This window comes from Prinia subflava, chromosome 17 (genome assembly GCF_021018805.1).
Source record: "Prinia subflava isolate CZ2003 ecotype Zambia chromosome 17, Cam_Psub_1.2, whole genome shotgun sequence".
NCBI lineage: Eukaryota > Metazoa > Chordata > Aves > Passeriformes > Cisticolidae > Prinia > Prinia subflava.
In genome coordinates, this window is record NC_086263.1 from 9847445 (window position 1) to 9872548 (window position 25104).

The following is a 25104-nucleotide window of genomic DNA, read 5'->3' on the forward strand; positions in this document are numbered from 1 at the left end:
GAATGAACACTGGCTGCTGCTGTTGTGAGGAGCCCTGCTGAGGGAGCAGCAGCATTTGGCCAGCTTGGCTTTGATTTCATTACAAGTGTCAGGCGCTTGTGTCTAGACTGGTGCTTTGGCAGCTAATTGATCTCTAGCATTTGATATGCTAATTATTTCTTTCATAATATGCTAATATGTGTACAGTGAAAAAAACCAGCTTTTAAATGCTACAAGGATCTCAGAGGCATATTTGGAATGGAAAAGTAAGAGCTGGAAATCTTGATTTATGTCAGTACAATATACGAGTGACTGAAGGTTTCAAGTTATGGGAATTTAGCTGGAAAATGAGAATGTTAAGACAGAAATTGTTTAGTCATATAGTGAGTGTACAGGGCATGTAGCAGGCTATCCTGCACTACCCAAACAGAGAAAATTGGTGTGGATTAGAGAATATACCACTCTGTCCTACACAATTTTTCATTGCTGCTATATGGACTTTCTATTTTGTCAGTGATTTGGATGTCATAGTTTTATCACATTTCCTGCAGTGAGAGAAGGAAAAACAGATAGTAGAGCAGTGTAGTTGAGCCTCCTCCCAGTTCTCCTCCAGGGTAGTACCTCTTGACATTATGACTGCTTCTCCAGGCAACTGTTACTTGCTGGCTCTCTGAATTCCTACCATTTGACCATTCAAAATCTGATGTTAATTGACTGTTTTCTGATCATTCTCAATTTTTTAAAAATCCTTTTCCTCTTTGGATTTGCTTCACCCTCTGGTACTTTAAAATACAGTCTGATGAGTCTCAGTCATTACCTCTCTGAAGCTCCATGTGGAATTTTAATTGTATGTGTTCTGCAGGCTGTGACAGAAAGGAGCCATCAGGGAGAGCTTTCATACACATTTCCTTTTGTCCGTCTCCACCCAGATATTCTGAAAAATACTTTTATTAAATATGTATTTGATAGATTTGAAAGCTATCAAAGTAGGTTTGCTGAAAGATAACTACTGAGGAACCCTCCAAGGACCTAGGAGAGAGCTGGAAGCACACATTATTCACACAGGACAAAGCCAGAGGCAGAACCAGGATCCTTACTGAACCTTGGAGGTCAACCACGTTTGGCAATTGAACAATTTAACTTCATTAAATATTTTTGAAAGAAAGCTGCTAGATTTTCTTCTATCCAGACAGCTTTTGCGTAGACTAATGGTCTGTCCCAGTGCCATTCAGTAGAGAGTAATTAGATTACTAATTACTATTAGTACTTGAAGTTTTAAGTAATAGGGAAGTGTCTGCTCTATGTTTGGCTCCAGTCCCTGTCAGGAGATTAGATGAACACCTATCAAGTGTTATAAGTGCATGGGCAGACTGCAACCATCACTGGGAACAGATTCCTGCTGTAATAAGATTGTCTCTGCTCAAAGCCCTAATCACCTTCTTGTTGACAAGAGAGAACTTCAATTTTATTCACAGGAGTATAAGAAACTGATTACTTAGCTCTGCAGACCAAACCAACCCGAATAAAACCACCCATTCATTTTAGAGAGCAAAGTGAGTGAACTGATTGAGGAAAAAAAATCAGTGGAGCTGTTTTTACTGAAGTCCAAAGGAGCAGATCCAAATGCTTTATGTCAAGAGATACTATGTACCGTTAAATTCAACCAACAAAATTCTGCAAATGGTGTGGAATCATAATAGTGTTTTAGGCACAGACAGATATATTTTTATAATGGAATTTTGTGTGTTATTCTTAGTTTCAATTTGAGCTTCTTCAGAACTGATATGAAACTGGTGATAAGGGAGAATTTCTCACCCTGATACAGGTGTAGATGATAAAAAGTTCTGGTCCCCCATGTATTCCTTCTTTTTTCAAAAATTTAAACTTCTTCTCTTGCAAATCTGATTTTTGAGAGCAACAAGTATCTGATGTCCTGAATCTCCCTCCTTAGCTGGATTTATTGAGGGAGCAGTTTTAATTGCAATTGGCAAAATGCAATTTTACATTAAAAGAAAGGCTCCTTAATAAATCTTATTTGTGGCCCTTTATTTCTACTTAGAAAATGATCTCCAGGATCCACTCAAACCCTGCAGCAATAGACTTGAGAAATATTTCTTGGAATAAATTGTGGACTTTTTCGTCTTTTAGCCCAAAGAATTCCATCTGGTTGTGACCACGTAGTTATACCATAACTGCCCCCTTGAGGCTTCATTGATGAGGCTAAAAACTTACAAAACTTACAAAAGCCACAGAAAGTAATGCCTTGATATGCTTGCAGTTTATTCAGACATAGCATCCAGAGGTGTTATTGATGCAGTTTTAACCAGGGACCTACTAGGACTGGTTGGATTATTGAAATACACCTTAAATAAGAAAAGTAATTAAAATGTTTTGGTGATTTGAACAATTAAATGTAGTGATTTCACTATAAAGAATCTTAACTGCTTCAGAAATATGAGCAGCTAAATTGACTTTAAACAAAAGTGTGTTTGAATGTTGAGTTGAACTTATTTTAGCTGTGTTGGTGCCTCATGCATTTGCTTTCCATAAATATCCTACACATTTATAAGTGGGAATGTCCACCAAAAAAATCATGGCATAACCATTCTTAGCACAGCAATAATCTCCATAAGACACAACATCCACATGGAAGATTTGGTATTAAAAATTTTGTCCCATCAACAAAGAGGAAACAGGTCTTTGAAGAATTAAGTTAGAAGTGTCAAGCTTGCAATGCTAAAAACATGGGGAAAATTCTAAAAATTACCTACAAATAAGCCAGTGGGGATGAGGAGAGTGGACAGATAACTGTTACTGCATGACACCAGTGAATGATCAGGAAGAAAGAAACCACATGTAGAGCATGAATTCTGGATAAGACTTGTGTATAGAAGAGTTAACAAATTAATGGAAGTATAAAGGGATATCAGCGAAACACAGACAATTGTTCTCCAGAAAGCTCATGTGCTTTATGTCCCCTTAATATGCTTTATAATGGCTTTCAAATACCAACATCCCCTATTAAAAGGGCACCTCACAGCCTCACATCACTGTGCTCAGGTGCAAGGGGCTGTTTGTGGTGCCAGGAACACCCCCCTCAGCAGCTGGATTAGTGGCACCCAGTGGATTAATTAGAGGCTGCTCTGTGGTGTGTGCAGAGCATTCTGACAGCTCAGTGATGCACCTTGGATGCATCAGCTTGTATTCTGAAAAGTGGAGTATTCCAAAATCATGTTCTCATGTGTGATTTTTAAGTAGTGCTTGAATTTTTAAACTTCTCTACAAGAGCTTTCAGATACTCCAGGCTAGCTTCAGATAAATCAGGAACCTTTTCAGTAGCCCAGCTGAGCTTGGAGCTACCCTGCTTTCCTTAGGTTGTGTGTTTAGGTTCATCAAACATCTGCTGAGAAATGTATATAATATATGGAGTTATTTTTAGAAGACTGGAGTGCTCCTGAATGAATAGCAGTAGGTAAATAAACCATGGTATGAACCCTCACCAAGAGCCATAAGCCATGATTTTAGCTTGGGCACAAGGATTGCTGGGTGGCCTTAGGACACAGCTCTGGAGATGGTGACTTGTGACATGTTTGCTCAGGGGCTTGTGCTCACCTGAGTGTTCACTGGTTTGAATGAGTACAATTCAGAGATAAACACACCCCCCATTTTTACACAGTTTATCTGGACTTAAGTATCCTGTTTGGCCCTATCCATGATTTTTGAACAAATCGAAAATAAACACGTGCAATAATGAAAACTATGCCTCAGGAGAACAGCGGTGATGTGAGAGTGTACACACTCTGAATTTTGATGTGTAATATTTCCTCTATGCTGCTAAGTATCTAATAAAATCTGCCCAACCTTCTAAGCCACGAAGACTTATGCTGTAGATAAAAGGTCTTGATGGTGGTTGCTTTTTAAGTGGTTCTTAATAGGATAATCTACTTGTCATAATCTGGAGCCCTCTGGTTACTGCTCAGCAATCCTTTTGTATCCAAGTTCCATTTACAACAAGGATCAATCCTTTTATCAAAGAGTTCCAGAGCTGGAATCAGCAATGGTATTTTCATGCACGTTTTACCTTTTCTGAAACTGCAGGGAAACTGTGGAGTAAATCTGATTTGTAATGAACCTCATTCACATGAGCACTCTGCCTTCTCCACAGCAGTGCTTCCACTTGTTCTCATTTGCTTTTACTGTTTCTTTATGGATCCCAGGCATTAAGAGCTTGTATCAAATCTCTTCAGGGAAAAAAACCCTAAAAATCACTTACCGGTAGCTAATTGCACAGTTGAACTTAACAGAAATATTACAGTCTCTAACAATAGTTAGGTTTTTAATCATGAGAAGATCTTTAGTTTTCTCAGCAGTTGGTTTCATCACTGTTGTATTGACTGTACCTTGTAGCTTGGCAAATGGAGAACAGGTCTGGTAACTGAGCCCAAAGCAGTTTTTATAAAGCACAATACTGAGTGGGGCTTGCACAATGGCAACTGAGTCAGACGAGGTTTTAAACATATTCCCTTTACTTTTCCCTTTATTTTGAGATTATTCCCTTCAGAGGCTCTCATTCATATACAGGGTTTTGTGTAAGCATGACACAGCAACACTGAAAAATTAAACATGGATGCAAATTCGTAAATATTATTTTGCAGGAAAAATAATGTTTCTCATTTATTCATAACACTGGGGATGAGATTCCAAAATCTCCTGGTTTTAAGAATCCCACTCCTCTCTCCACAGCACGGGGATGGGAGATGAAGCCAGGCCCATCTGTAACTTGTGGCACACTCCTGTGCCTGGTGCCTTTGACTGCCCAGCTCAAGCAGCCACCTACTCTTTTAGCAGTGCTCTGCTGGCCTTTGGCACAATACCCAGCAGCAGGATTTGAACTTACACTTTTGGATTGGCAGCATTTCCTTGAGCAGCTCTGACACTAAGCCTGTTATCAGATCAAACAACAGAAAAGAAATTCCTTAGCTTATTTGGCTGTGGTGGCTCAATGGCTCTGTATTGAATTATTTGCCATTGGCCCAGACTAAAACAGAACTGTGCATCAGCTCCTGTGTGCTGAATGACTTTGAGTCATAATTTTTGGAAGGTGTCTGGGTAAAGTCATGTTACAAGCTAAGGTGATTCTCTCACTTTTACCCTTACAATTTTCACAGTCTATGAAATATTATTGTACTCCCATAATCACAAATAGCAATTATTTTGGTGTATGATTAATAATTTACAGAGTTAGGGGAAAAATAGATGACTAAGGCCCTTAGCATTGTACAACCCGATTGGATTTTGATGTACAGACATCTAATTATTTTGAAATGTAAGTGCTCTGCTTTATCTTTGCTAATCATTACCACTAACATTTTGGATAGTTTTATGAGAGCTTCGATTTCTCTAATCCTCAGTTGTTTTTTAATCATTTCATGTAGAAGGGCTTTAGCTTCATAAGAACTGCTGCAAAAATGATCTTTAGTTAAACCTGTGAAGTGTAAAAATCATCTGTCAAAGCAGATGTCCAACATTTCCACTGTTAATATCTCTTTGGCCTTTAATCCTATTTTTCCGGTTTGTGTGGGCACTGGCAGTTAACTCAAGTTTCAGTCAAACCTGGACAAATAGGATTTTTTCCTGCCCTACAGTCAGCTAGTCAGACAGCCAGTGATTTTTTTCACACTGTTCAGAGACTCATTAGACCTTTGTTCAGACTGGCTAAGGCACAGCAAGGATGTAGAACCTGCTCTTTCATATTCCACAGTATTTTTCTCAGGCTGAAGGTTAAGGTTTTATAGGTAAAATATTTTTTATTTTATTTGAAAATTAAAGCTATGTAATTTGCATCTGCAAAATTTTGACATGCCTTAGAGAATTAGAGAATGAAAATATTGAAGTGGGATCTGTTTCACAAATGAATTAATGCCATTCAGTTAATGATACCTGAAATGTTGCTAAGCACTTAAATGCAAGGACTGAAAAATTTAACACTCTGTTATTACTATTTCAGTGTATGTTTTCTAATTAGTGCCCATCAGTCTGCAAAGAAAGAAATTTACTTTGTGACATCATTTCATGATGGCATACTGTGTAAAAAATACTGAGAAAACCAATTAAATGTAGAATTACCAGTAAATATTAGATAGTAGAAATATAGATGGGAACAACATCATTACAGTACTCAGTACTTGTATTTAATGTTAGTGGGGAGTTAGCTGAGTACACATAGAAAAGGGTCAATCACTTTTCCAAAGGTCTTGACATCTTAAATGATGAAAAGATAACAGATTAAACCAAAATGGAACTGGGCACATGGCAAGAGGGGTAAGGTAAATCTGTTATGAGCATTAAAATAAAAGAATTAAGATCTACTTCACTTAAAATATGATTGCAGCCTTGCCAAATAGAGTAAGTACAGTGATAAGTAAATGCATTGTTGATGACAAAATCTAAATTTTTTGGGCTGGTTAACTCTTCTCACACTCAAGTGAGAGAAGGCAAATAACCTTACCCAAACCTTTTAGGGCAAATAACCTTACCCAAGCCAGTGTATAAAATGCCCTGCACAGGCCAGAAGTGGAGCTGCTCTTGAAGCCCAGATACTTCACAATCTCACTGCTGGTGTAAATAAACTAATTTCCAGATTCACTATCAAATCTGGCCCCAGGTATTCAGTCTGCAGCATGGTGCAGCATCCTTAGCTAAAGTTATATAACCCTTTATTTTGTAATCTTCCTGTGTCACTCTTCTTCCATCTGTGCACATTCTAGTTTCTTGCAAAAACTACCTCCACAGACAATGACTTTTTTTTTCCCCCTTGGCCTAGCAGAACTTTATGAATCCTCTCCATGTCTCATTACTTTGTCACACTCATTAGAACTTGAAATGAAACCCATTGAGGTGACTTAACATCATCTCCGAACACCTGGTGCTTTGGCATTTCACGTGTCATATGGGTCATGACATAATAGCATTTCTAATTGTCAGTCACAGAGAGAGATACAAAAATAGTGAGTGGAGAAGGGAAATCCCTGGTGGGAGATCTCAAGGTTATCACTGTGCCTCTGACAGAACTGAGGAACGAACTCACCCACATGAAAGCCTGGGCTGCTTCTATAGTAATGTTCTGTAATGGAAAGGCACAGAAAGATGTTCTGCCTTTTGTCCTGGATTTCTAGTCTCCCATGTATTCTTTTCTCTCTTCCTTTGTCACAAGGTGGGTACATTACATTCTCTTCTGTGGATTCTAGCTCTAAATCCAAGGGTATATTTCAGTACTAAAAATATAGTAAAGGTAACATATGTCTGTGAGTGTGTGTGAGCATGTGTGAGATGTGAATGACTGCTACAAACATATATTTTTTGTTCATGTAACTGTGTCATGGAAAGAAAAAACACATTTCTAATACCACAGAGACAGTGATTGGTCAAGGGACACAATTTCCCAGCCCGCCACAGGGAAACTATTCACCTGCTACTGGACTTTAAAATTTGCAGAACTGGAAAGTTTTCAAGGGGCTGCTGTAAGCTTATTGCCTCTAGAAACCCCCCAAAGCATGGCCTGTAATAATTATCCATGCTGCAGCATTTGGAGATGTAACAGGAGGCACTTTCCCCTGCTCCTGTGCAAAGCACTGAGACACCTGCAATGGATTTAATGGTTTCAGCTCCACTCTGAGAGCAGAAGTCCATGTGGGAAGTGGTGCTAATGGAGTCTGCAGAGAGGAAACGCCTCTCACGTGCTGCAGGAGGAAGTGTGAGCTGAGGTCTTTTCACAGCAGCATCTTACTCTTCAAAAACACCAGATCTAAGAGGACTTAGAATTTTGAAAAGGAACTTGAGCAAAAAATATCCAGATCTGAACATGTAAAAGCATTTGATACACTGCAATATATTTGGTACGTATGCAGACTTTAGCCAAATTCTGTGGTTTGTCTTGCTCTTGGAATTGGACAAAATTCACACAGTTTCAGGGAGATGTGCCTTAATGATAATCAAGTAATAAAGGTGAAGCTCTCAGGGTTTGTTCTCTGCATAACTAACCTATTTCATGTCTCAGATGTATTTCTAAGCCTGACATTTTGGGCTAAATGTCTGTAGAGTACAGGAAGGGAATAGGTCCTGCAGTGGCTGCCCCGCTGTCTTGCTGGTTGGTGAGCAGTGTCAGGGTGACAGGCAGCTTGTGTGTATTCCCACAGAGTCTCTGTTCCTGTCCTTTAGCCACCAGCAGCATATGGGAATGCTGCAGGCAGTAAGCTCTCCTCTAAGTACCTGATGTGCTTTGAAAGTTCCTGCAGTGAATCTCTCTGACAAAGTTATTTTTTACTGTGAGTTTTGTTGTACTTCTGCTAGGTGGAAGATCATCCAAATTAATGATTCTCAGAAAAGTGATGTATCATTTAAGTGATCTAGAGAAATCCTGAATTTATTCAGATCAATGGAAAAAAAATCCCATTGGCTTAAAAGGGAATATGTTTTTCACTTATGATTTTCATAGGATATGAAAGTCATAAGTCACCTATAAAAAGGACCTAAACCTGTATCTGTAGGTCTAGCTTAAGTCAGGTCTTTCAGATATTTTTGGCCACTATTTCACCAAACATCTGGATAATAATGAGTGGAACAAACCTGAAGTATCAAAAAAAAGAGAGGCAAATCTTTCACCTAAAGTCCCTTGTACACTGCCTTTCATGTGCTTAAACTACACCTTAAAAATGAGGCATAGTCTCCTAATTTATTTAGAAGTTTTTGCAAAATTGTGTTAGCAGTAGTGGCCAGACAGATGTCTGTGTCAGATCCCCTGAATTCCAGACCTTCATCCTAAACACAAACCCTTTATATTATTGAGAATCCCAATGCACATTACACAGACGCTGAAGTTCTGGTGTTAGACACTCCAGTTAGGCATCAAAGACAGATAGCAGCTAGCATGCAAGTGCTGCTTCCAAAGAGAATAAAGCCCTTTTGAAGGCAATAGAAACTGTCAAAGTTAAATTAAAAATTAAAAATCCATTCTGTGTGCTGCTGACACACTAGGCTGCCTGACAGCCACAGAGCCAGAAGTTTCAAAAACCTCTCAAATGTAACTGTAAGTTGCCCGTGCTCTCTGTGCTTCCCCCTCTAACCCAATCAACTTTTATCCCACAGTGAAATATCATCACAGTGTCTAGGAACGGATCATCTTGGTCATAAGGAAAAAAAAAAACATCCTTTTTATAATATTTTGAGTGATCAAGTATTCAGCTAGCTTATGCTTTATCGTGTGGTGTGTTGATGTAAAAATGATAGACTTTCTCAGAATTTTAATGATTTATTATTTATGATAATGTACTGCTGCATGCCAGTCTCTCAAAATGAGGATTTATATGGCCTTCAACATGAAAAAACACTGCCTACAGTCACAAAAAGTGTTTCAATAAATTATTACATGTGTTAAATTTAGGTCTTAGAATCTGCAAGTAGGGTAAAGTGGGGTAATTCATTTTGTTTGAGTTCATAGAGTCATAGAATCATAGAATATCCTGAGTTGGAAAGGACCCCTAGGGATGATGGAAATCCAGCTCCTGGCCCTGCACAGGACAGCCCTTACAATCCCCTACAATCCCACCCTGTGCCTGAGAGCTTTGTCCAAATGCCTCTGGAGCTCTGTCAGGCTGGTGCTGTGACCATTCCCTGGGGAGCCTGCTCCAGTGCCAAACGCCCTCTGGGTGAAAATTTTTTCCTAATATCCAGCGTGACCCTCCCCTGCCACAGCTCCAGCCATTCCCTCGGGTGCTCTCCCTGATCACAGGGAGCAGAGATTGGAGCTGCCCCTCCTCTGCCCCTCCCAAGGGTGTTGAAGACCTCAGTGAGGTCTCCCCTGAGTCTCCTCTTTTCCAGGCTGAACAGACCAAGTGTCCTCAGCTTCTCCTCATCCTGCTTCCCCTGTTGACCCTTCCCCATCCTCCTGGCCTCCTCTGGACACTCTATTAGTTAAAGCCTTTTTTATGTTGCAAAAATGCACACAGGACTTGAGATGAGGCCACACCAGCGCAGAGCAGAGCAGGGCAATCACTTCAGTTTTATTCTGAAGGCACTGAAGTACCATAGCCAAATATTAAGGATATTAAGAAGTGCAATGGATAACACCTGTCTTTCCCTGTTTCCTCCACATTTATACCCCATTGTGTGTAACTGACATTTCTGGGTATCTTTGTTGGGATTCTTTCCTGTTTTACTGGCCTCCCCTGTCAAGAAGAAACAGTAGAGTAATAAAGGATAATACTTTTGTTGTCATGAGCAATTTACCATCGTATACCTTACAGAACTCTGAAAGTCAGATGTTTATTGCTTGCTGCTGCTTGTGTTACTCCTCAGCTTGTCTGAATAAGAGATCATGACAAAAATCTATCTTTAATTATGCAAAACCTTCAAGCTATACATTGCTTGAATTCAAAAGGATGCAATGCCTTATCACTGTCATGAATTCAGTCAAAACCTGTTTGGGATCAGCTCTGAATTAAAATCAAGATCAGGAGTTTGAAGTTTATTTTGAAGTAATGTGAGGTTACTTGCACAGGATGCCATCATAATTCATATTATAAAGGGCAGAATCAAGCTGTATAAAAGCAATTGACTACTGTTTTACCACAGGCTAAATCCAACATTTTGCAATTATATTATTACTTTTTTCATACCGCCTCACATGAAATTTGGGAGAAATGAGGCGCAATGCAATACAGATGGGACTGATTAATCTTACAAGTAGAGCAATAATTCTGGTACATTTTTCTGTAGGAGCTTTAATATTTCTTTGACTTATGTGGACTGGAAAGACCCCATGTTGACAGGTGAGATATTCCTGGTGTGCTTGCATGGTCCTCCTCACCACAGCATCCTGAATTTTAATCAACCAGGTGATGAGGACATGATGTGCTGTTGATTTGGACAGGAGTTAAATGTCTAACCAGGCATCAAAGCCTCTGCACTCGAGTGGGTATGTTTTCATTCATCCAGCAGGCAGCACAGTCTCCTGAGACCTGGATTCCAGACAAAGGGAGTTCAGACAGAGATCGGAGCTTCTGGTTGCATTTTGAACTCTGCCTGCCCCTGGTGTTCTCTCCCCTTGAATAAGCAATAGAAGCTGATCTCACTCATCTGGCTGAACAGTGGCTGCAGTTGCCTTTGACTCGTGTGACTTTAAACAGGACATTGTGAGAAGACTTGAACAAATAAGCTGGACTCCATGAAACAATCAGATTTAACTGTGGTACACACTCCTGGAAACTTGTTAATTCATTAAGTAACAAAGCAATTCTCATGCTGAGTGAAAAAAAAGTTAAATTATTTTCAATTAAATATTCTTTATTTTTATTAATTATTATTTAAAAAGTTATGTATTTCATAGTAGGAGATACTCATCCTATGGTAAAATGTTTTCATCTCCATGTATAAACTTTCTAAAAATCTGAAATTCTACTCAAAGATTTGGGAGTCCTAAGAGCAGCCTCTACTGATGCATAAGGAAATTGTTTCTCAATTTTTCCAGTGTAGATAAGAGTTTTTATTGAATATGCACAAGTTTGTAAAAACTGTTCGGTGTTTGTATATCACTTAGAAAATATAAAAGCCTTCACGGATTATAAATTCAAAGTAACCCGAGAAAATAAAAGGATCAGAATTAAAAGTATTGGATGCCACAAACAATATAGCTGAAACTACAATGGTCTTATGGTCCAGCAATAGAATTACGGTACTCTAATGAGAAAGAGGTCCCTGTCTCTGTCTCCTCCATAATAAATGTGAATAACGATGCATAGCTTGAACCGTTCCCGTCCTTCTGACGGCATCATCTTGTAGCTCAAAGAGCTGGTCCAGGCCGGATCGCAGGCTGCGCTGGCAGCAGTGCAGGCAGAGAATCGAGGGGAAGGGAAAATCCCTTTGCTCGGCGCTGCTTGGATCGCCGGGTCCGGTTCTGACCCGCTCAGTACCAGAAAGACACTGACGAGCCGGAGCGGATTCAGCAGAGACCATCGAGGTGGATGGAGCCGGGCTCTTCAGCGCGGAGCGTGGTGCCAGGACAGCGGAGCGTGGTGTCAGCTCTCACACAGTCAGAGCGGTCAGCCTGGGCACCGGGAGAAGCGGCGGCCCCGCCGCGGGGCCCGGGCCGGTCCCGCTCCCGTCCCGGAGCGCTCCCGACCCCGCGCCCGCTCGGCCCCGCCCCGGCTGACGTCAGCATAACCCGCAGCCAACCAGCGCGCTCGGCGCGAGCCGGGCCCCGCCCCCCGCGCTCTCTTTGCCCATAAAAGCCGCGGCCGGATGCGGGCGCGAGAGCGGCGTGAGGGGAACGGGACGGGACGGACGGGACGGGGCGGCGGGACCCGCTCCTGGCACCGCGGCTCGGCCCCGGCCGCCCCGCCGAGCGGGCGCTCCGCTCGCCAGCCGGGATGCTGCTCGTGGCCGCCGGGCTCCTGCTCGCCGTAGCTGCGGGCGGGCGGGGGTCGCCGGCCAGGGATCAGGAGAGCCCGCCGGGCAGCCGCTTCGTGTGCACCTCGCTGCCGCTGGACGCCGTCGGCGCGGGCTGCCCGCTGCCCCCCGTGCCCATGCAGGGCGGCGCGCTGCCCCCCGAGGAGGAGCTCAAAGCCACGGTGCTGCAGCTGCGGGAGACCGTCCTGCAGCAGAAGGAGACCATCGGGAGCCAGCGGGAGGCCATCCGGGAGCTCACCGGGAAGCTGAGCCGCTGCGAGGGCACTGACGGCAAGTCCGCGGGGACGTGGAAGAACGAGGTGGGCAAGGGCAAGGACACGATGGGCGACCTGCCCCGTGACCCGGCGCAGGTCATCGACCAGCTGAGCCGCACCATGCAGACCCTCAAGGACCGCCTGGAGAGCCTGGAGGTAGGGCCGGGCAGCCTCACGTCTGGCGGGCACTTGGGGCACGGGTAGTGCCCTAAATCCCTGCGGAGACACATCCAAAGTGGCCCAGCCCCGCGGGCCAGCGGCTCTGTTTTTGGCTTGTCGTGTTTTCTTGGTTATTTATCTCCTCTCTTTAATGGTAAAGACCTTAAGGGGCTGCTCTTGAATGTGTTCTCCCACTGCGTGGGGGGAGATTATGGTTTCCCTGCTTGCCACCAGCTTAGGTTGTGTATTAATAATGTGTAAATCTCTCTTTCTGGGGATGTGACTTCATGTGGTTTGAGGTACAAAGCTGACGTCTTGGGCAGTAAGACCTCGGCATATGGTGCTGAACAGGCCAGTGGTAATGAGGAGATTGCGTTGGGCAGATGGTGCAGATAGGATGATGTACTCAGGGCTGACACAGAATGAAAAGAACCCGATTCTGTGTCTCTCTGAACAGAAAGGGGATTTGGTCCAAGCCCACCGATAAGTGATTTCCATGAGCCTCTGGACAGTGCCCATGGTTTGAGTGCTGCTTATGCAAATGTTTCGTAGAGAGGAGTCTCACAGGCTTTGTGCTCGTGTTTTGCATTTTGCACCCTGAAAATCTCACGTGTGCTCCTGCTGTCCTCCAGTCAGTGCTGATGTGAGCACGGCGAGTAACTTCCGAGAGGCTCTGCTGTGAGTGCTGCTCTGCAAGTGCGATTTTGAATGAGCTGTTAGTATTACAGCCTTTTGTTACTATTGCTGTCTTTCTGAAGCATTCTTTTTAGCGTTGTAGAAGAGAAACTCGACTAGAATAACGTGGTACGTGGAAATACTGTTTTTTAAGTATCTTTAAAGATACCAGTGTTATTTGAGAGTGTGAGGTGCCTCTTTTTTCAGTTTGAGGAAGAATACTTTCACTGGTTTATACTTGGATTGATCTAAAGAGCAGCTTACTTTGGTAAATCTGCTTTCAAAGTAACTTAATTTTTAAACTAAAATGAAGTGATAGTTTTTCTGTTTCCTTAGATTGGCCATGTCACTAACAGGAAGTAAAACAAAATCTGACCGATGTGCATACTAATAAAAGTACATCAGACCTGCTCCTTACATTGATTTTATTGAACTTAAATGTATGAAAACTCCTTCTTTTAAAGTGCTGGGCGCCTCTAACAAAAGTGCCCTTTTGTTTCAGGACCTGTTAACTACAGAGCTGATAAAAGCTAAAAGGCAATACCTCTTCAGTACTTGCTGGAGAGCTCCGTGATCTTACTTTCCCCCTTTGAACCGGGAGCATATCTGCATTTCAGTTTCTGTTTCAGGACTGACAGCTCTTTTTCCCCTCTGCTTTGCCCTGAAGCACCAGCTCCGAGCCAACGTGTCCTACGCAGCCCTGCCCAGTGACCTGCGGGAGATGCTGCAGCGGCGCCTCGGGGACCTGGAGCGGCAGCTGCTGAGCAGAGTGGCCGAGCTGGAGGACGAGAAGTCTCTGCTGCACAACGAGACCTCTGCCCACCGGCAGAAGACAGAGACAGCCTTGAATGCGTTGTTAGAAAGAGTGTCTGAGTTAGAGAAAGGTAATTGCTCAGAATCTAAACGCTTCCCCATCCTCATTAATTTTGTTTACTCCTTCCTTCCACAGCAGTAGACTAAATGTGGGCCTTGAGGGAAAGACATTAAGGTACTGGACTGAATAGTAGGTGACAGTGCAAATACTCGGATTCTCCTTTTTCTTTTATCTCAGGCTTCTTGCTTGACAGGCAGTTGCCTGGCTTTGGCTTCCTGTCTCTTAATTTGGCGTGTGTGGGTGGCTAGGATGAAACTCTAGTGTTTGTGGGATGGAAAGATCTGTAAGGAGGCAAGTGGAGATAAGAATAAGTATGGCATGGGTGAGAATAGCTACATAATGTCAAGCATATATCTGAGTAGAGCTGCCTTTATTTGGACTGAGAGTCATATGGGCTAAATTTAATTAGCACAACTACCTTTGATGTAATGAATTGCATTTTAGACCAGCTTTGTTTCCTGCTGCTTTGGAAGCATTGATGGTGGCCTTTCCTGTTGTTACTGGGTGTGATTTTGGATAACTGCAGATACTTGAATTATGCTCTACTCTAAGCTTACAGCCTTCAGAGTTTACAGTAGATTACACATGGTCCACTGGGGGACACTCTCGTAATCCTAGTCATTCATTCTGATTCTTGGCTTAATTATTACTGAAATCTCACTGCTTGAGTAGGATCTGTTTATTTGAATTACAAATGTCTGTGGAAGTGACCTAAAGCACAGGACTCTTTCTGTATTGGCTGTATACACGTACAGAGGGGACTGTGTAGGGCTGGAATTGCAGTAAATATCACTGCCCAATCCTTAAATGATTTTCCAAGGTGAATGACTCTCTGGTTAAAAGCAGCTTGATGGACATGCCTTCCAAATGGTACAGACATGCAGATCTCATGAATTGAGGGAGATTATTTTCTACTGGCTCTGTCTTTTGGTATTTCCTGAGAACCAAGATAAAGCCTAACCTGCAGCTGAAGTTCTGGGGATTAGTGGCCTGTTAATGTCTTATGAGTCAAGTATAGAAAGTCCTTGTCTCTGAAAGATGTGACTCATATCAGAAAGAGAGAGTGGTGGGAGAACAAGAATGTGTAATTCAGTTAGGCTAAAAATAACCTGTTCCCACCTTTATTTTTTGTGTGGGGAGTGAGGGCTGTCTTAAGTCTCTGGGGAAGTGAAGAATTTGGGCCAGGAACCAAGATCCAGCCTTTCTTTTACTTGTGTACTTTGGTATCTATTACTGTACAGCTTATAGCTGTTCTGGTTCCTCTGCTAAATCAAAGTGAGGGTAATAATGATGAAAGGACTTATTGTTTTGTGTTTGAAATACAGACAATATTTGATCTGGCTTCATTTGAAAATAGTATTTCTATTGTGCTTTTATTTAAAATGCAGTATTGTTTAGCATTTCTTCCCTACAACTAAGTAGAGTGTCATAAGCTGCTCATTGTCCTGAGACTAAATAGAGGAAAAAAATAACTTTATGAGGTGGCACTGTAAGCCTTGGACTTTATCTGCAGTTGTGACAGCTGTTTTAGTTGCCAATAGGGCAGAAGAGTTTAAAACTTGTACACCTGTGGTGGTTCCCAAAGTTTTCTGTTAATTCCTTCACTGGTTCTTCACACACAGCAGCAGATGATGCAGTAGAAAAAGCAGGAGGTATAATCCTCCAAATAGCATTCCTGGACTTCAGTGTGATTCCTGGCTTTGCTGGAGGTACAAACAGATCATTTATTATATCTAAACCTATTTTGTCTCTCTCTGAAAAGGAATAACAGTATTTCTTGCCCATCTAGCCCAAAAATAATTTCTCTTTTAATGGGGTATGTTTCTGTTTTTACTATGTGAGATTGCTTGTAGCAGCCTAATGGAGCTTTTTCAATATTAACAGTAAGACCTTGGTGTCTGGTGGGTTTTTTTGCTTACCATTTAGAACATTTCAGGTCTCTGAGGTTCCTCAAGTCAGATTCAAGCAAAAGAAGCTTTTTCTTCTTCCACCCCCTCATTCTGTGGAAAATGCAGCCAAAACACTTCAGTTACTTCTGAGAAGGGGAACTGAGAGAATGCCAATGGTTTAAAAAATACATATGAGAATTGTGACAACCTTTTGTGACAACAGCTTTTCATTTGGACTGGAGTGTGAAGTTTGGCAAGGGGATTGAATTTGAATTTCAGGAATGTGAGCAAAGGAAAGGAGTGAGACTCAGAAGAACAGGCAGCTAAAAAGTTGAGGGTGACATTTCTATAGAACTGTGGGGTTCAATTTGTTGCACAATGTCAGATTTATTTCTTAATACTTCTAGAAAATTACTTATGGGCATCTACATGAACTCTATGATACAGAGTATTGCAACTTCAGAAAGTTTTGGTCTTAGGAGTTCTCAATTTTGCAAGCATGTCTCAGAGTATCTCATGGGATTTTATTACTTTTTTAGAAAAGCTAAATAATAATTTCTGCTTTTATATTAAATCAAGTGTCTAATCTTCCCATAGTTCATAGCTTGATGTTGCACTTTTAATTCAGATCACTTTGAACTCTTCAGATCTTGTCCTGTTCAGTTGATGGGACAGAAATCAGTTCTGAATGTAGCTGCTTTCTGGACTATGTCAGTGCAGTCTTATTTCAAATTTGCTGCTCAGCATGTGAGTGTTAATCTGCTTGTTATCTTGAGATCTTAACACAGGGATGCTGCTTGTGTAGCAGGAGTAGGGAAAGAAATCCTGGTTGTGAAGCTCTGTGCTGCTTTAATAATGAACATAGCAGAGAATCCATTTTACTGACAGTAAATATCTTTTAAACCAGTTGGAATTGTTTGAAATAGGGTGACCCAGCCATGAACTAGGCAATGAAGAAGATTGCCTACCATCTATTCTTTTGCTCTAAATGAGCAGAAATAAACTAAATAATTATCACAAAGTGGATAAAATCTATTTGCATGTTTGTGTGCGGCAAAATCAACATTCAGTAAATATTACTTCAATCTACTTTCCTTTCCTTTCTCTAAAGTGATTAAAGCCAAAGATTACCAATAGCAATTGTGTCTTAGCCTGAATTACCAATACACTGTTTTGCTGAATGTTAAGGGTTTTTTTGCTCCCTGTGGTTCTAGGTAACAGTGCATTTAAGTCACCTGATGAATTCAAGGTCTCCCTTCCTCTTCGCACCAACTACCTGTACGGGAAGATCAAGAAGACTCTGCCAGAGCTCTACGCTTTCACTGTGTGCTTGTGGCTGAGGTCAAGTGCTTCTCCTGGGATTGGCACTCCCTTCTCATATGCTGTTCCTGGGCAGGCCAATGAAATTGTCCTCATAGAATGGGGGAATAATCCAATTGAACTGCTAATTAATGATAAGGTGAGACTTGCTGAACTCTTCGTTGTCACCAAGGCCTGACCCCTGGGTACCTTTGCACTGACTCCTTCCTTCCCTCTGACAGAAGCCTTTGAGGCGGTGCTGTCTGCTTGTCTGTTGTCCACTTGCTGATTGCAAGCTCATAAAAGCACTTGAAAGAAAAGCAAAATTGTACAGATATTTGTGTGTTGAGACCAAGCAGCTGGACATTAGATGTGCACACACTTGTGTTGTGTGAAGTTACAAGCAGTTCTTGGCTTCTTTTTTTTTTTTTAATGAAGCACAAGCAAAACTTGAAGCCACACTGTTGCAAAACCTGTGAGATCTAAGCCAGTTGCAGTATTTCTGTCTTTCTAATTGTAGAAGTTACAAATGTTAAATGAATTTTGCAGAAGACTGAGAGCAAAAAGCTCCACATAATGTCTGGTTTTGTTTTGCTTAGTGACTGAACATCAGTTTAAATACAATTTTTCAGACTTTCGATACAACTACATACCATTGATGGTTTCTGACAAGCTTGAAGAAAACATTGAAACTTGTCATTAAACCAGTATTTAAATGCCTCCTTTCTCCCCACCTTCAGTTAGGTTTCCTGGTAACTGCTCTCTGAGGGATCAGGTGTTTGCTGCACAACTCAAGTGGTTCATCTTGTGGCTGATTATGGACTTCTAACAGTCCTATCATCCTGCCAGATCAATAACCAATTATTTTTAATGGTTTGTGGGAGAGAAGCAAACTTGAGTCTGCTTATCTTTAGCCATAACTTTTCTTCCCTTCAATATTGTGTGTGTAATATCAGTATTCTGTGAGGCTTTTCCTCAGCTCAGCTCTCCATAGCCCACTGCACTTGTGTCTTGATGTTGACCTGAGAAGGTTTTCAGATCAAACTCCTACAGGAGTGTAATTCCTCCTTATTGTGAGGCCTAGGGAAAAGTTCCCACAAGTTCTCCTGGTAGCAGAGAAATCCGTTTGTCAAAGCTGTTACTGCAAATGGTGCTGGCAAACTCCAGATTTTAAGAGAAACTTAACGTGGGCATTGGATGGAATCTCACTAAGCACTAAGATTTAAACAACAAATGCCACAGATTAATGTGCAGGATGGGGGTTGGTCTCACAAGTAATAGGCAACAGAAAAAGAGGAAATGGCCATAAGTTGTGCCAGGAGAAGTTTTAATTGGCTATGAGGAGAAATTTCTTCCCTGAGAGGGTTGCAAAGCACTGGAACAGGCTGCACAGGGCAGAGGTGGAATCACCATCCCTGCAGGATTTTAAAGGAGGTGTACTGCTGGGTTAGTGACTACACTCAGGGATCTTGGAGGGATGTTCCAGCCTAAATCATTTTATGATTCTGTGGAATCCCACAAAGTAGGATGTGGACTAACTTGTGCCTCTGTAAAGTTCTTGCTTCTGAGGACAGAGTAAATACTGTACTCTTTACATATTGGGCTTGAGCTCCTGGATTTGGGTTGCCACGTGCATTTTTCTGGTTTTTGTAGGTTGCTCAGCTCCCTCTCTTCATCAGTGATGGAAAGTGGCATCATATCTGCATAACATGGACAACCAGAGATGGAATGTGGGAAGCTTTTCAGGATGGAGAGAAGCTGGGCACTGGGGAGAATCTTGCTCCTTGGCATCCAATTAAACCTGGAGGTGTTTTGATCCTGGGTCAGGAACAGGTGAGTGAATGACAGGGTGTTCCAGGGTATAAACAAAATCAAAATTCCCCAAACAAATAAGAGCTGTGAGGATTTCTTTGTTAAACACTTGGTCCTGTAGTATACACAGTCTCAGAAAGACTGAAACAAGGCAACAAATACTTAATGGAATCACACATTGGTATATTTGTTTCACTTATTAAATATTCAGAATATTAATGTTGGAGTTAAGAATAAGTTCTTTTAGAATATTGAAAAAAAACCCCAGAGGATTTTGAAGCTTGCCTTTGTAGTTAACATCTCCTAAGTAATGAATTGTGTGGCTCCTGGCTTCACATTATATCTCTACCTATATTATACATTTACTAAAAGAAGCAAATATTGTAACAAGTAGCAGGAAATAGCTTTTCTTCAGGATTCCTAGGTTTACAGTTGGAGCAATGAAAAATTAATTTTGTCTCAATATTGACTTTAGTAGATACTTATGACATAAATGACAGAATGGCAAGTTCAGTATCCTAATACACTCTGCAGAGCAGGTGCTCCAGCTCACTAGTGAGTGTTTGCCAGGTTTCCTTTATCTCTGCCTGCACTCTGCTGGGTTCTGCCCTGTGCTATCAGTTCCATGTCATTGTGATCACCAAAAATGAGTGATTTCTGTCCTTGGGTAGGGAGTGGAGCAAGCAAACACTTCTAAGCTTCTGCAGTGGCAGTTTGAATCACTCATTTGTTACAGCCAGACAAAGCCTGGGTGTTTAGATTTGAAGATCACATTCACAGTCCCTGCAGACAATTGGGCAAGGGCTGCAGTTATGGTTTAATCTATAGCCATAAAGCTTTCAGGGTAACCTTACACATCTGTGCAGTTCTTGCTGGAGTTGTCCTGTGCTAAGCTTGCACAGTGGCTCTTAAATTAACCTCAAAGTTTAAAGCTGCCTTCCTGCTCTGCTGCTCGAGGGCAAGGTTGGTTATGTACAGCCTTTTTGTGGTGTTTTGCAGTCACCACTGTTTGCCCTCAGTTGTTTTGACACAATTCAGGTTGGAGCTTGTCACTGAATGCCTTGTTCAATGTAGAACAATTGAAAATCGAATTTGTTCACCTCTGTGACCTAACTCTGCACCTCTCTCTAGCAGTGGGGCTGGGTGGGGAGGGACTTCAAGCTTGAAGAAGAAAACACCAAAATAACCTTCTCATCTAATCCTAACTCTCATGTGCCTAAAGGACACAGTAGGAGGAAGATTTGATGCAACTCAAGCCTTTGTTGGGGAGATGAGCCAGTTCAATATATGGGACAGGGTCTTAAAAGCTGAAGACATCATGAATATTGCCAACTGCTCCATCAACATGCCTGGCAACATCATCCCCTGGGTCGATAACAATGTGGATGTGTTTGGAGGTGCTACTAAATGGCCTGTGGAGACATGTGAGGAGCGTCTGCTTGACTTGTAGCTGTGATCACTTCCCATCCAAGTGCCCCCTTTAGTAGGACAATCTTCTGTGCAATCTAAAGCACTTATTTTTCTCCTTGCCCTTCCCCAGTCTTAACTCCTTGAAAGAATTTAAAAAAAAATTGATTAAACTGCCTCAGTGCAAAGATAGCTGCTAGTTTGGGGCATCGAGCCTGGCTATGAAAGGAGCACTTCTTGGCTGGAGCAGCCCTTGCTTTCTTATGGCCTGATCCAAAAATGTGCTCAGGCCTGCAGAAGCCTTTGGTTGGGCCTGAGCTTAGACCATCAGTTCCTCTGCAGGGAGGGAGAACAGCATGCACACTTCACTCTCATGTTCCTGATAATGTGCAGAGCTGACAGCACCAGGATTAACAGACTAAATGTGAACCCTTCCTTCCAGTCTATCGTCTCCCCTTCGAAATGAAGCCATTATTTTTTAGCCCTTTCTAGAAAAAAAATCACTTAATCCTTACACTGCAGTGGTTATGGTGCAGCTGTGGGTAGAGCAGAACAGCCACTGTCTGAGTGCAAGGCTTTCGCTTTTTAATTTGCAATTAGAAATCCTTATTTTATGATAAAGAGGTGATGTATTTGAGACACATTGTACCAGTTCAATTTGAAGAAAGGGCTGTTTAATCAGCACAGCTCCATTGAAGCAGAGGTGCTTCAGGTGAGGTTCTGTCCTACAGCCTGTCCTTTGCTAGCCAGGATCCCAGCACAGGTGGGTGGATGAAAGATTGTACTTGTATTTTCTGTAGGCTGAATGTACTGAATTCCTAGTGACCTGGCTTGTACCCTTTTCTCTATTGTTTCTCTTGCTTCAATGTCTTTATTTTTTTAAATATACAAGCTGTGATTAAGTGAATTTCCATTTTGTTTTGCTTTGAAAGGCCTTTTTATGAGCAAGTGCCAAAGTTCAGTTTCTGCTTGCTGAGAATCGCTATCTATTTTTCCAGCATAAAAGTCTTCTGCACTGGTTTATATGTTATTACAATGGTCCTATGTAATATGAAAATGTGCTGCTTTTTCAGTTCTTGTTGACTGTCTCTTCTGTAAGCACTGGGCTGACTATATTTTTTTATCATTTTCTCTCAATATTTTGCAAACAATGTTGCTGTTTCCTTGGCGTTGATGTGACTACTTGGTTTGTGGCTCGCAGATAGCAAATGCACTGTACTGGGAAAGAGTTAATACTTTTGTTATTTAAAAGAAAAAGGATTTAAAGGGGGGGAGGGGGGAATTTATAAAGCTAAATATCATATTTTATTTTTCATATGTTTGAATTGTAAGAATAATATGGTGACAGTCCCATTTGTAGGGTAAAGTTACATATTTCCATGAATATGTAGTATGCTGTTCTTAAAAGAAAATTCTTATAATGAACTTTTAATTAAAATGCACTGTAAAATGAGTCTCTTAATTCTTTTATATTCCCACACAAGACACTGAATATTCTCTTTCATAGCTTCTATGAGTTCACCTGCTGTCTCTCTAGACTGTTAGAAGTACAGTCTTGTAAGAAGATTTCTTTATTCCCTAAATGCCTTTAAATTTATTCCCTAAATGTCTCAAGTGTTCTTATTGTGATTGGCTTTAAAATACACACACACATTTTGCACCCCCAACCTTCAACAGTGCTTTCCCTGCCCAAAGGAAAAAGCAAACCACAAAACTCACTTCATATCAAAAGAATCTGTGTTTGAGGTGAGAAAAGTGTGAAATTCTCCTCCCCCATGGGGCTCTTCATGGTGCCCAGAAGAGGCATCAGCCCTGCAGTCAATCCACCTTTATTTATCAGCTTTTTTCCAAAGAGGCTGGAGGAGCTAAACTTGAATTACACATATTTCACTCTGTTCTCAAAAGGTGCAACAGTGAACTTGGACACTTTGCTGAATGTCCTGGGGCCTGTGTGGGTGGTGGGGTCTGCTGTTTAAAACACCAACTCAATGTTTGAATTCACTGCTTGGTTGAGGGAGGTCTTTACACATCTATTGGCCACGTTGATTTTTATTCAGTTACCTAAACACACTCACAGGCTTTGGCCATATGCACCTGAGTGAGAAGCCCCACCTGCAGGGGAAGGTGTTAATGGTGGGGGCTGTACATTGTTGGGTTGGTGTGGTTTTTACTCATTAAATAGTTTAGATGGTAGGGATTTTGGAGGAAGGTTTTGGTTTGTTGGGGGTTTTTTTTTTCAGACAGTGACTCTTCAGTAAAAGCCAAAGATAAGGGGTCTATTTCTATTGAAATGGGTTTCTTTCATTATTTTTTAATACATATCTATGTATTTACACATATATGTATTATATTTTCTTTTGTGCAATAGTACCTTTTCATTAAGAGGAAAAGATGTGTTGATTTTTGTACCTCTATCTTGGGAGTGGAAAGCCCTGGCTGTTCCACTGCTGCTCCACATCATGGGAGTCACATGTTTTATATGAATACATAAGCAGGTGGCAAAACAGGAGTAAATATGATCACATTCCAGCATCTGTATTGTTAATGGAGTGTGGCACTGACAACACAACCTTCAGTTCCCAAACTGCTCTGAATGCACAGAAGTAATAACTTAGGGAAAGCTGAATGACAGCACTTGGAACGTGCAGTAGTGCAGATTTCTAGAAAATGTGGTTTTGTTAAAATCAGGCAGAGCTGGGACTCCTAAAAGCAATATCAGTGCTCCCAACAAGCCACTGTCCTGGGAGCTGTGACTGGCCAGGTCTGCAGGTGCCTGCTTGGCTCTGAGTGCTCCTCAGGCTTGTGTTGCACCATCCTCTCTGTACAGCCTTGGTGCACTGGCTGTCGGCTGACAAGTTGAGCACTTGGTGTGTTTAAATCCAGTTACATTTCTTCAAAGACAAGTTGTTTGCCTAGATGCCTGGCCATTAGAAGATGTGTTTTGAGTTTACTTGAAGGCTCCAGCTACACACTTGCTGTCTGTAGGTGAGGGGAGGAGGATCACCTCTTCCTCTGGGATCCCCTGTGCATGGGAGACCAGCTCCTGGATCCAGGCAGCTTTTGGCTGGGCTGCACTTGCTCACTGAACTGCTGGTCTAGGTCTCAGAAATGCAGGGAAGACCAGAAAAGCTCTATCTCCATTTTCACACACATTTCCCCAGTGAGGGAATAGATGGGATTGCCAGGGAGAAGCAGATTCTGTTTTGCTTCAGAGACCTGATTTCCCTCAGGCCTGTCCCAAAGGTGAAAAGCACGTCCGTAGTGAAGCTGCTGTGTTGTAATAGGTGCTTAAAGCTGGCACTTTCTCAATCAGGGTAATGGTTGTTCTAAAAAATGCTGCTGTAACTATAGATTTATTTCTTCTTTGCTAATGGCAGCTGATTCTATGCCTAAGGATTCTTCATCCAGCTGATTTTAGTTATCCAGGCTGGGAGGGAAGATCAGCCTTCTTCTATTGCATCATCCTGAATCCTGCTATGAGTGCAGAAACCCTAAAAGGAGACACTGATCTGGCTGGGGCTTCTGCCACAGATAATGATCCCTTGATGCTGCTTAGGAATCTGAGGCAAGACACAGCAAGGGCCCTGCTGATGGAGAGAGTCAGGCATTGCCAAACTCCCCCAAAAATCAAAGGTCTCTCTTGGTAGCCAGGGAATTGGGGTGGGACTTGAAGGTGAGCTGGGATTTTTCCAGAGATGTTTTGCCAAAAGGCCTCTGGATTTTTTTCCCCCTTCACAAAGAGCAAGTTGGACCTTGATAATGTTCATGGTTAGCTGTGAGGCTTAAATAATACATGAGTTTTTCAAAGCTAAAAATCTTCTGGAAAGAATTGAATTAATTGCCCCCCTGGCTATAGCTGTTTCTAAAAGGCTGTGCTTAGAAAAGTATAAATTTGCACAAGAAGTTCAAGGGGCCATTTCTTTCTCCACAGGAGTGCTGGGCTGATATTTTGGCAAAACTTCAAACACAGAAGCTCCCTGATGGCTTGATGCCAGTGAGAGAAATTGTTTTATTTATTGAGGATGCTTTGGTGTTTCACCTGTGCTGGCTCCTAGCACACGTGTCCAGGCAGTTCAGCTCCTGGCCCTGCTGCTCCAGGGGCTCCTGCCACGGGAGGGATGCTGAGTCCTTGTGGTGCCCATTTGTTCCCTCGCTGCCACTCGGCCTGTCCTGTGTCCCTGGGGCAGAGCTGACCTCACACAGGGCTGGCTGGATCCTCGGTGGCACTGGCTGTGCTTCCCTTCTGTGCTCAAAGGAGTTTGCAAGAGGCTTGCCCTGGTTTTCATGTCACCAA

The 25104-nt window shown here is 42.1% G+C and overlaps 1 protein-coding gene across 1 annotated transcript; it reads left to right on the forward strand.

The window, feature by feature from the left end:
* Window positions 1-12287: 12287 nt before the first annotated feature.
* On the forward strand, window positions 12288-22242 carry NPTX2 (neuronal pentraxin 2). Its single transcript, XM_063414467.1, has 5 exons — window positions 12288-12851; window positions 14197-14413; window positions 17507-17751; window positions 19245-19424; window positions 20626-22242. The coding sequence occupies exons 1-5, from the start codon at window positions 12402-12404 to the stop codon at window positions 20851-20853; spliced, it is 1320 nt and encodes a 439-aa protein (XP_063270537.1). The 5' UTR covers window positions 12288-12401; the 3' UTR covers window positions 20854-22242.
* The last annotated feature ends 2862 nt before the right edge of the window (window positions 22243-25104 follow it).